Genomic DNA, 12,080 nt, shown 5'->3' on the forward strand with positions numbered 1-12,080 from the left:
ATGTCCATGGGGATGTCCCACCAGCTCCTGGCTCATTGTCCCCACCAGGGACAGCGAGGTGACCCCAAAACCCCCCTGGACACCCCATGGGACACCCCAGAACCCCCCTGGACACCCCAGGACACCCCAGAACCCCCTAAGATGCCACCACCCCCATCCTGCACCCCAATGTCCATGGGGACGTCCCACCAGCTCCTGGCTCGTTGTCCCCACCTGGGACAGCGAGGTGACCCCAAAACCCCTATGGACACCCCAAAACCCCCCTGGACACCCCATGGGACACCCCAGAACCCCCTGGGACACCCCAGGACACCCCAAAACCCCCTAAGATGCCACCAACCCCATCCTGCACCCCAATGTCCATGGGGACGTCCCACCAGCTCCTGGCTCATTGTCCCCACCAGGGACAGCGAGGTGACCCCAGAACCCCCCAGGACACCCCAAAACCCCCCTGGACACCCCATGGGACACCCCTGAACCCCCTGGGACACCCCAGGACACCCCAAAACCCCCCAAGATGCCACCACCCCCATCCTGCACCCCAATGTCCATGGGGACGTCCCACCAGCTCCTGGCTCATTGTCCCCACCAGGGACAGCGAGGTGACCCCAAAACCCCCCTGGACACCCCAAAATCCCCCTGGACACCCCCTGGGACACCCCAGAACCCCCTGGGACACCCCAGGACACCCCAAAACCCCCCAAGATGCCACCACCCCCATCCTGCACCCCAATGTCCATGGGGACGTCCCACCAGCTCCTGGCTCATTGTCCCCACCAAGGACACCAAGGTGACCCCAGAACCCCCCAGGACACCCCCAAAACCCTCAGGACACCCCCCAGGACACCCCAGAAGACCCCAGGGTGCCCCAAAGCCCCCTGGGACACCCCAGGACACCCCAAAACCCCCCAAGATGCCACCACCCCCATCCTGCACCCCAGTGTCCATGGGGACATCCCACCAGCTCCTGGGTCATCTTCCCCATCGGGGACAGCGAGGTGACCCCAAAACCCCCCTGGACACCCCAAAACCCCCTGGGACACCCCCTGGGACACCCCAGAACCCCCTGGGACACCCCAGGACACCCCAAAACCCCCTAAGATGCCACCACCCCCATCCTGCACCCCAATGTCCATGGGGACGTCCCACCAGCTCCTGACTCATTGTCCCCACCAGGGACAACGAGGTGACCCTAAACCCCCCATTTTGGGGTCCTACCCCATTTTTGGGGTGCCGAGTCTCATTTTTTGGGTGCCGAGCCCCATTTTCGGGGTTCTGACCCCCGTTTTCGGGGTGTTTCCCCCAGGTGGTGCTCCCCTGCAACCTCTTGCGCATGATCTGGAATGCACAGAAGATCTTTCACATCAACTCGCGCCTCCCCTCCGACCTGCACCCCGTCAAGGTGGTGGAGGGTGAGTGGGGTCCCCGAAATCATGGGGGGGTCCCCAAAGTCATGGGGGGGTCCCCAAAGTCATGGGGGGGTCCCCAAGTCTGGGGCGGGGTCCCCAAATTCATGGTGAGGTCCCCAAGTCTGGGGGAGGGTCCTCAAAGTCGTGGGGAGTCCCCAAGTCTTGGGGAGGGTCCCCAAAGTCATGGGAGGGTCCCCAATGTCATGGGGGGTCCCCAAAATCATGGGGGGGTCCCCAGGTCTGGGGGAGGGTCCTGAAAGTCATGGGGAGTCCCCAGGTCTTGGGGAGGGTCCTCAAAGTCGTGGGGAGTCCCCGAGTCTTGGGGAGGGTCCCCAAAGTCATGGGAGGGTCCCCAATGTCATGGGGGGTCCCCAAAATCATGGGGGGGTCCCCAAGTCTGGGGGAGGGTCCTCAAAGTCATGGGGAGTCCCTAAGTCTGAGGGAGGGTCCCCAAAGTCATGGGGGGGTCCCCAAAGTCATGGGGGGGTCCCTAAATCCAGGGGAAGGTCCCCAAAGTCATGGGGGGGTCCCCAAATCCGGGGGAGGGTCCCCAATGTCATGGGAGGGTCCCTAATGTCATGGGGGGTCCCCAAAGTCATGGGGGACATGGGGAGGCCCCACTGGTGGATCAGAAGGTCTCAGTGGGGAGGGAGTTGGGGACCCCCAGGATGGTTTGGGGGGACCTGGGGACCCTCAAGAAGCTTCTGGGGGACCTGATGGACCCCAACACCACCCAAGAAGGTTCTGGGGGACTCAATGGACCCCAACACCACCCAGTAAGGGTCTGGGGGACCTGATGGACCCCAACAACACCCAATAAGGTTCTGGGGGACTTGATGGACCCCAACAACACCCAATAAGGTTCTGGGGGACCTGATGGGCCCCAACAACACCCAATAAGGTTCTGGGGGACCTGATGGACCCCAACAACACCCAATAAGGTTCTGGGGGACCTGATGGACCTCAAGAAGATTCTGGGGACCTGGGGACCCTCAAGAAGCTTCTGGTGGACTTGAGGACCCCCCAGAAGCTTCTGGTGGACTTGATGGACCCCAACACCACCCAATAAGGGTCTGGGGGACTTGATGGACCCCAACACCACCCAATAAGGTTCTGGGCGACTTGATGGACCCCAACACCACCCAATGAGGTTCTGGGGGACCTGATGGACCTCAAGAAGATTCTGGGGACTTGGGGACCCTCAAGAAGCTTCTGGTGGACTTGATGGACCCCAACACCACCCAATAAGGGTCTGGGGGACCTGATGGACCCCAACAACACCGAAGGAGGTTCTGGGGGACTTGATGGACCCCAACAACACCCAAGGAGGTTCTGGGGGACTCAATGGACCCCAACACCACCCAAGGAGGTTCTGGGGGACTCAATGGACCCCAACACCACCCAAGGAGGTTCTGGGGGACCTGATGGACCCCAACAACACCCAATAAGGTTCTGGGGGACCTGATGGACCTCAAGAAGATTCTGGGGACTTGGGGACCCTCAAGAAGCTTCTGGTGGACTTGAGGACCCCCCAGAAGCTTCTGGTGGACTTGATGGACCCCAACACCACCCAAGGAGGTTCTGGGGGACCTGATGGACCCCAACAACACCCAATGAGGTTCTGGGGGACTCAATGGACCCCAACACCACCCAATAAGGTTCTGGGGGACCTGATGGACCCCAACAACACCCAGTAAGGTTCTGGGGGACCTGATGGACCCCAACAACACCCAATAAGGTTCTGGGGGACCTGATGGACCCCAACACCACCCATTAAGGTTCTGGGGGACCTGATGGACCCCAACACCACCCAATAAGGTTCTGGGGGACTTGATGGACCCCAACAAGGTTCTGGGGACTTGGGGACCTCCAGGAAGGTTTGGGGGGACTCACTGAAGCGCAACCCCACCCAGGAGGGTTCTGGGGACCCCATTGCCCCCCGTGACCCCCGTTTTTTGTCGCAGGGGTGAAGGAGCTGAGCCGCAAGCTGGTGATCGTGAACGGGGAGGACCCGCTGAGCCGGCAGGCGCAGGAGAACGCGACGCTGCTCTTCAACATCCACCTGCGCTCCACGCTCTGCAGCCGCCGCATGGCCGAGGAGTTCCGGCTCAGCGGGGAGGCCTTCGATTGGCTGCTGGGGGAGATCGAGTCCAAGTTCAACCAGGCCATCGTGAGTCTGGGGTCTATGATAGACCTGGGGGTCTATGGTAGACCTGGGGGCACACGGGGCCTTCAATGGCTGCTGGGGGAGATCGAGTCCAAGTTCAACCAGGCCATCGTGAGTCTGGGGTCTAGAACAGACCTGGGGGTCTAGGATAGACCTGGGGGCACACGGGACCTTCAATGGCTGCTGGGGGAGATCGAGTCCAAGTTCAACCAGGCCATCGTGAGTCTGGGGTCTATGATAGACCTGGGCGTCTAGGATAGACCTGGGGGGCTGGGCTCAGGTCTGGGGTCAGGTCTGGGGTAGACCTGGGGGTCTGGGGTAGACCTGGGGGTCTATGATAGACCTGGGGGTCTATGGCAGATCTGGGGGCACACGGGGCCTTCAATGGCTGCTGGGGGAGATCGAGCCCAAGTTCAACCAGGCCATCGTGAGTCTGGGGTCTAGAACAGACCTGGGGGTCTATGGTAGACCTGGGGGTCTGGGATAGACCTGGGGGTCTAGGATAGACCTGGGGGCACACGGGGCCTTCAATGGCTGCTGGGGGAGATCGAGTCCAAGTTCAACCAGGCCATCGTGAGTCTGGGGTCTAGAACAGACCTGGGGGTCTATGGTAGACCTGGGGGTCTGGGATAGACCTGGGGGTCTATGGTAGACCTGGGGGCACACGGGGCCTTCAATGGCTGCTGGGGGAGATCAAGTCCAAGTTCAACCAGGCCATCGTGAGTCTGGGGTCTATGATAGACCTGGGGGTCTAGGATAGACCTGGGGGGCTGGAGTCAGGTCTGGGGTCAGGTCTGGGGTAGACCTGGGGGTCTGGGGTGGACCTGGGGGTCTATGATAGACCTGGGGGTCTATGGTAGACCTGGGGGCACACGGGGCCTTCAATGGCTGCTGGGGGAGATCGAGTCCAAGTTCAACCAGGCCATCGTGAGTCTGGGGTCTATGATAGACCTGGGGGTCTAGGATAGACCTGGGGGGCTGGAGTCAGGTCTGGGGTCAGGTCTGGGGTAGACCTGGGGGTCTGGGGTAGACCTGGGGGTCTATGATAGACCTGGGGGTCTGGGATAGACCTGGGGGTCTATGGTAGATCTGGGGGTACATGGGGCCTTCAATGGCTGCTGGGGGAGATCGAGTCCAAGTTCAACCAGGCCATCGTGAGTCTGGGGTCTAGAACAGACCTGGGGGTCTATGGTAGACCTGGGGGCACACGGGGCCTTCAATGGCTGCTGGGGGAGATCAAGTCCAAGTTCAACCAGGCCATCGTGAGTCTGGGGTCTATGATAGACCTGGGGGTCTAGGATAGACCTGGGGGGCTGGGATCAGGTCTGGGGTCAGGTCTGGGGGTCTATGATAGACCTGGGGGTCTATGGTAGACCTGGGGGCACACGGGGCCTTCAATGGCTGCTGGGGGAGATCGAGTCCAAGTTCAACCAGGCCATCGTGAGTCTGGGGTCTAGAACAGACCTGGGGGTCTAGGATAGACCTGGGGGGCTGGAGTCAGGTCTGGGGTCAGGTCTGGGGTAGACCTGGGGGTCTATGATAGACCTGGGCGTCTAGGATAGACCTGGGGGTCTGGGATAGACCTGGGGGTCTATGGTAGACCTGGGGGTCTATGGTAGACCTGGGGGCACACGGGACATTCAATGGCTGCTGGGGGAGATCGAGTCCAAGTTCAACCAGGCCATTGTGAGTCTGGGGTCTATGATAGACCTGGGGGTCTAGGATAGACCTGGGGGGCTGGAGTCAGGTCTGGGGTCAGGTCTGGGGTAGACCTGGGGGTCTTGGGTGGACCTGGGGGTCTATGATAGACCTGGGGGTCTGTGGTAGATCTGGGGGCACACGGGGCCTTCAATGGCTGCTGGGGGAGATCGAGTCCAAGTTCAACCAGGCCATCGGGAGTCTGGGGGGCTGGGTCCCCCCTGTCCCCTCAGGTGCACCCTGGGGAAATGGTGGGGTCTGTGGGGGTTTATGGGGTCAATGGGGGCTTATGGGGTCAGATGTGGGGTCTATGGGGGTTTATGGGGTCAGATGTGGGGTCTGTGGGGGTCTATGGGGTCCCCTGACCCCCGTGTCCCCCCGTGTCCCCAGGTGCACCCCGGGGAGATGGTGGGGTCTATGGGGGCTTATGGGGTCAGATGTGGGGTCTATGGGGGTTTATGGGGTCAATGGGGGCTTATGGGGTCAGATGTGGGGTCTATGGGGGTTTATGGGGTCTATGGTGTTTATGGGGTCAGATGTGGGGTCTGTGGGGGTCTATGGGGTCCCCTGACCCCTGTGTCCCCAGGCGCACCCCAAGGAGATGGTGGGGTCTATGGGGGTTTATGGGGTCAATGGGGACTTATGAGGTCAGATGTGGGGTCTATGGGGGTCTATGGGGTCCCCTGACCCCCGTGTCCCCCGTGTCCCCCGTGTCCCCAGGCGCACCCCGGGGAGATGGTGGGGTCTATGGGGTCTGTGGGGGTTTATGGGGTCAGATGTGGGGTCTATGGGGTCCCCTGACCCCCGTGTCCCCAGGCGCACCCCGGGGAGATGGTGGGGTCTATGGGGTCTATGGGGGTTTATGGGGTCAGATGTGGGGTCTATGGGGTCCCCTGACCCCCGTGTCCCCCGTGTCCCCAGGCGCACCCCGGGGAGATGGTGGGGGCGCTGGCGGCGCAGTCCCTGGGCGAGCCGGCCACCCAGATGACCCTCAACACCTTCCACTACGCGGGGGTGTCGGCCAAGAACGTGACGCTGGGCGTCCCGCGCCTCAAGGAGCTCATCAACATCTCCAAGAAGCCCAAGACGCCCTCGCTCACCGTGTTCCTGCTGGGCCAGAGCGCCCGCGACGCCGAGCGCGCCAAGGTGGGACCGGGGACACGGGGACGGGCCCGGCTGCTCCGTGGGGCCACCAGCGCCTGCTCTCCCCATGTTCTCCATCCCGTGTTCCCCCCATGTTCTCCATCCCGTGTTCTCCCCATGTTCTCCATCCCGTGTTCTCCCCATGTTCTCCATCCCGTGTTCTCCCCATGTTCTCCCCATGTTCTCCATCCCGTGTTCTCCCCATGTTCTCCATCCCATGTTCTCCCCATGTTCTCCCCATATTCTCCATCCTGTGTTCTCCCCATGTTCTCCATCCCGTGTTCTCCCCATGTTCTCCATCCCATGTTCTCCCCATGTTCTCCCCATGTTCTCCATCCCGTGTTCTCCCCATGTTCTCCATCCCATGTTCTTCACGTTCTCCATCCCCATCTTCTTCCCATGTTCTCCATCCCCATATTCTTCTCATTTCCTCCACACCCATGTTCTCCATCTCATGTTCTCCCCATGTTCTCCATCCCCTGTTCTCCCCATGTTCTCCATCCCGTGTTCTCCCCATGTTCTCCATCCCATGTTCTCCCCATGTTCTCCATCCTGTGTTCTCCCCATGTTCTCCATCCCATGTTCTCCCCGTGTTCTCCATCCTGTGTTCTCCCCATGTTCTCCGTCCCGTGTTCTCCACATGTTCTCCATCCTGTGTTCTCCCCATGTTCTCCATCCCGTGTTCTCCCCATGTTCTCCGTCCCGTGTTCTCCCCATGTTCTCCGTCCCGTGTTCTCCCCATGTTCTCCATCCCATGTTCTCCCCATGTTCTCCATCCCATGTTCTCCCCATGTTCTCCATCCCGTGTTCTCCCCATGTTCTCCATCCCACGTTCTCCCCATGTTCTCCATCCCACGTTCTCCCCATGTTCTCCATCCCGTGTTCTCCCCATGTTCTCCGTCCCGTGTTCTCCCCATGTTCTCCATCCCGTGTTCTCCCCATGTTCTCCATCCCGTGTTCTCCCCATGTTCTCCATCCCATGTTCTCCCCGTGTTCTCCATCCCGTGTTCTCCCCGTGTTCTCCATCCCGTGTTCTCCCCGTGTTCTCCATCCCATGTTCACCCCATGTTCTCCATCCCGTGTTCTCCCCATGTTCTCCATCCCATGTTCTCCCCATGTTCTCCATCCCATGTTCTCCCCATGTTCTCCATCCCATGTTCTCCCCATGTTCTCCATCCCGTGTTCTCCCCATGTTCTCCATCCCGTGTTCTCCCCATGTTCTCCGTCCCATGTTCTCCCCATGTTCTCCATCCCGTGTTCTCCCCATGTTCTCCATCCCGTGTTCTCCCCATGTTCTCCATCCCGTGTTCTCCCCATGTTCTCCGTCCCGTGTTCTCCCCATGTTCTCTGTCCCGTGTTCTCCCCATGTTCTCCATCCCGTGTTCTCCCCATGTTCTCCATCCCGTGTTCTCCCCATGTTCTCCATCCCGTGTTCTCCACATGTTCTCCGTCCCATGTTCTCCCCATGTTCTCCATCCCGTGTTCTCCCCATGTTCTCCATCCTGTGTTCTCCCCATGTTCTCCATCCTGTGTTCTCCACATGTTCTCCATCCCGTGTTCTCCATCCCGTGTTCTCCCCATGTTCTCCATCCTGTGTTCTCCCCACCTTCTCCATCCCATGTTCTCCCCATGTTCTCCATCCCGTGTTCTCCCCATGTTCTCCATCCTGTGTTCTCCCCATGTTCTCCATCCCGTGTTCTCCCCATGTTCTCCATCCCGTGTTCTCCCCATGTTCTCCATCCTGTGTTCTCCCCACGTTCTCCATCCCGTGTTCTCCCCATGTTCTCCATCCCGTGTTCCCCCCATGTTCTCCATCCCGTGTTCCCCCCATGTTCTCCATCCTGTGTTCCCCCCATGTTCTCCATCCTGTGTTCTCCCCATGTTCTCCATCCCATGTTCTCCATCCCATGTTCTCCCCATGTTCTCCATCCCATGTTCTCCCCATGTTCTCCATCCCGTGTTCTCCCCATGTTCTCCATCCCGTGTTCTCCCCATGTTCTCCATCCCATGTTCTCCCCATGTTCTCCATCCCGTGTTCTCCCCATGTTCTCCATCCCATGTTCTCCCCATGTTCTCCATCCCGTGTTCTCCCCATGTTCTCCATCCCATGTTCTCCCCATGTTCTCCCCATGTTCTCCATCCCGTGTTCTCCCCATGTTCTCCGTCCCGTGTTCTCCCCATGTTCTCCATCCCGTGTTCTCCCCATGTTCTCCATCCCATGTTCTCCCCATGTTCTCCCCATGTTCTCCATCCCGTGTTCTCCCCATGTTCTCCGTCCCGTGTTCTCCCCATGTTCTCCATCCCGTGTTCTCCCCACATTCTCCATCCCGTGTTCTCCCCATGTTCTCCATCCCATGTTCTTCCCATCTGGGGGATGTTTGGGGGTCCTGGATGAGTCTTGAGAGCATCTTGAGGGGCTTGGGGGCTCTTGATTGAGTCTTGATGGGGGTTTGGGCTCCTGGATGACCACAAAGGGCCTTCAGGAGCTTCTCCAAGAACCTTGAGGGCATCTGAGGGGGGTTTGGGGTCGTGGTTGAGCCTTGAGGGCATCTGGGTGGGGTTTGGGGGCTCTTCATTGAGCCTTGATGGGGGTTGGGGTTCTTGGATGAGTCTTGAGGGCATCTAAGGGGGGTTTGGGGGCTCTTGGTTGAGTCTTGAGGGGGTTTGGGGGCTCTTGGTTGAGTCTTGAGGGCATCTAAGGGGGGTTTGGGGGCTCTTGGTTGAGTCTTGAGGGGGTTTGGGGGCTCTTGGTTGAGTCTTGAAGGCATCTAAGGGGGGTTTGGGGGCTCTTGGTTGAGTCTTGAGGGCATCTAAGGGGGGTCTGGGGGCTCTTGGTTGAGTCCTGAAGGCATCTAAGGGGGTTTTGGGGGCTCTTGGTTGAGTCTTGAAGGCATCTAAGGGGGGTTTGGGGGCTCTTGGTTGAGTCTTGAGGGGGTTTGGGGGCTCTTGGTTGAGTCTTGAAGGCATCTAAGGGGGATTTGGGGCTCTTGGTTGAGTCTTGAGGGCATCTAAGGGGGGTTTGGGGGCTCTTGGTTGAGTCTTGAGGGGGTTTGGGGTTCTTGGTTGAGTCTTGAGGGCATCTAAGGGGGGTTTGGGGGCTCTTGGTTGAGTCCTGAAGGCATCTAAGGGGGGTTTGGGGGCTCTTGGTTGAGTCTTGAAGGCATCTAAGGGGGGTTTGGGGGCTCTTGGTTGAGTCTTGAAGGCATCTAAGGGGGATTTGGGGTCTCTTGGTTGAGTCTTGAGGGCATCTAAGGGGGGTTTGGGGGCTCTTGGTTGAGTCTTGAGGGGGTTTGGGGTTCTTGGATGAGTCTTGAAGGCATCTAAGGGGGGTTTGGGGGCTCTTGGTTGAGTCTTGAGGGCATCTAAGGGGGGTTTGGGGGCTCTTGGTTGAGTCTTGAGGGGGTTTGGGGTTCTTGGATGAGTCTTGAAGGCATCTAAGGGGGATTTGGGGTCTCTTGGTTGAGTCTTGAGGGCATCTAAGGGGGGTTTGGGGGCTCTTGGTTGAGTCTTGAGGGGGTTTGGGGTTCTTGGATGCGTCTTGAAGGCATCTAAGGGGGGTTTGGGGGCTCTTGGTTGAGTCTTGAGGGCATCTAAGGGGGGTTTGGGGGCTCTTCATTGAGTCCTATGGGGGGTTCAGGGATCCTGGGTGAGTCTTGAAGGCATCTAAGGGGGGTCTGGGGTCTCTTGGTTGAGTCCTGAAGGCATCTAAGTGGGGTCTGGGGGTCCTGGATGAGTCTTGAGGGCATCTAAGGGGGCTTTGGGCTCCTGGATGACCACAAAGAGACTTCAGGATGTTCTCCAAGAACCTTGAGAACATCTGAGTGTGGTTTGTGGTCCCCATTTCCCCATGTCCCACCCCCTCACCGTGTCCCCACGTCACCCCGTTGTCCCCTCAGGACATCCTGTGCCGCCTGGAACACACCACCCTCCGCAAGGTGACGGCCAACACCGCCATCTACTACGACCCCAACCCGCAGAGCACGGTGGTGGCCGAGGACCAGGAGTGGGTCAACGTCTACTACGAGATGCCCGACTTCGACGTCAGCCGCATCTCCCCGTGGCTGCTGCGCGTGGAGCTCGACCGCAAGCACATGACGGACCGCAAGCTCACCATGGAGCAGATCGCCGAGAAGATCAACGCCGGTGGGTCTGGGGGGGACAGCGGGGGTGCTGGGTGGGTCTTGAGGGCATCTAAGGGGGGTTTGGGGGCTCTTGGTTGAGTCTTGAGGGGATTTGGGGGCTCTTCATTGAGTCCTATGGGGGGTTCAGGGGTCCTGGTTGAGTCTTGAGGGCATCTAAGGGGGGTTTGGGGGCTCTTCATTGAGTCCTATGGGGGGTTCAGGGGTCCTGGATGAGTCTTGAGGGCATCTAAGGGGGGTTTGGGGGCTCTTAGTTGAGTCTTAAAGGCACCTAAGGGGGGTTTGGGGGCTCTTGGTTGAGTCTTGAGGGCATCTAAGGGAGGTTTGGGGGCTCTTCCTTGAGTCCTATGGGGGGTTCAGGGGTCCTGGATGAGTCTTGAGGGCATCTAAGGGGGGTTTCGGGGCTCTTGGTTGAGTTTTGAGGGCATCTAAGGGGGGTTTGGGGGCTCTTGGTTGAGTCTTGAGGGGGTTTGGGGGCTCTTGGTTGAGTCTTGAAGGCATCTAAGGGGGGTTTGGGGGCTCTTGGTTGAGTCTTGAGGGCATCTAAGGGGGGTTTGGGGGCTCTTGGTTGAGTCTTGAAGGCATCTAAGGGGGGTTTGGGGGCTCTTGGTTGAGTCTTGAGGGGGTTTGGGGGCTCTTGGTTGAGTCTTGAAGGCATCTAAGGGGGGTTTGGGGGCTCTTCATTGAGTCCTATGGGGGATTCAGGGGTCCTGGATGAGTCTTGAGGGCATCTAAGGGGGGTTTGGGGGCTCTTGGTTGAGTCTTGAAGGCATCTAAGGGGGCTTTGGGGGCTCTTGGTTGAGTCTTGAAGGCATCTAAGGGGGATTTGGGGTCTCTTGGTTGAGTCTTGAGGGGGTTTGGGGGCTCTTGGTTGAGTCTTGAAGGCATCTAAGGGGGGTTTGGGGGCTCTTGGTTGAGTCTTGAGGGGGTTTGGGGGCTCTTCATTGAGTCCTATGGGGGGTTCAGGGGTCCTGGTTGAGTCTTGAGGGCATCTAAGGGGGGTTTGGGGGCTCTTGGTTGAGTCTTGAGGGCATCTAAGGGGGGTTTGGGGGCTCTTCATTGAGTCCTATGGGGGGTTCAGGGGTCCTGGATGAGTCTTGAGGGCATCTAAGGGGGGTTTGGGGGCTCTTAGCTGAGTCTTAAAGGCACCTAAGGGGGGTTTGGGGGCTCTTGGTTGAGTCTTGAGGGCATCTAAGGGAGGTTTGGGGGCTCTTCCTTGAGTCCTATGGGGGGTTCAGGGGTCCTGGATGAGTCTTGAGGGCATCTAAGGGGGGTTTCGGGGCTCTTGGTTGAGTTTTGAGGGCATCTAAGGGGGGTTTGGGGGCTCTTCCTTGAGTCCTATGGGGGGTTCAGGGGTCCTGGATGGGTCTTGAGGGCATCTAAGGGGGGTTTGGGGGCTCTTAGTTGAGTCTTGAAGGCATCTAAGGGGGGTTTGGGGGCTCTTGGTTGAGTCTTGAAGGCATCTAAGGGGGGTTTGGGGGCTCTTGGTTGAGTCTTGAAGGCATCTAAGGGGGGTTTGGGGGC

General features: G+C 59.2%; 1 protein-coding gene across 1 annotated transcript in view; it reads left to right on the forward strand.

Annotated features, from left to right (window-relative positions):
• Positions 1 to 12,080, forward strand: part of POLR2A (RNA polymerase II subunit A) — a 75,693-nt gene that overhangs the window by 45,328 nt on the left and 18,285 nt on the right. Inside the window, exons 18-21 of the mRNA XM_065859058.2 lie at positions 1,307 to 1,412; positions 3,374 to 3,579; positions 6,196 to 6,420; positions 10,314 to 10,560. Of these exons, the coding sequence (XP_065715130.2) occupies positions 1,307 to 1,412; positions 3,374 to 3,579; positions 6,196 to 6,420; positions 10,314 to 10,560 (784 nt within the window). The remainder of the gene's footprint in view (positions 1 to 1,306; positions 1,413 to 3,373; positions 3,580 to 6,195; positions 6,421 to 10,313; positions 10,561 to 12,080) is intronic.

Source organism: Patagioenas fasciata, chromosome 29 (assembly GCF_037038585.1).
Source record: "Patagioenas fasciata isolate bPatFas1 chromosome 29, bPatFas1.hap1, whole genome shotgun sequence".
NCBI lineage: Eukaryota > Metazoa > Chordata > Aves > Columbiformes > Columbidae > Patagioenas > Patagioenas fasciata.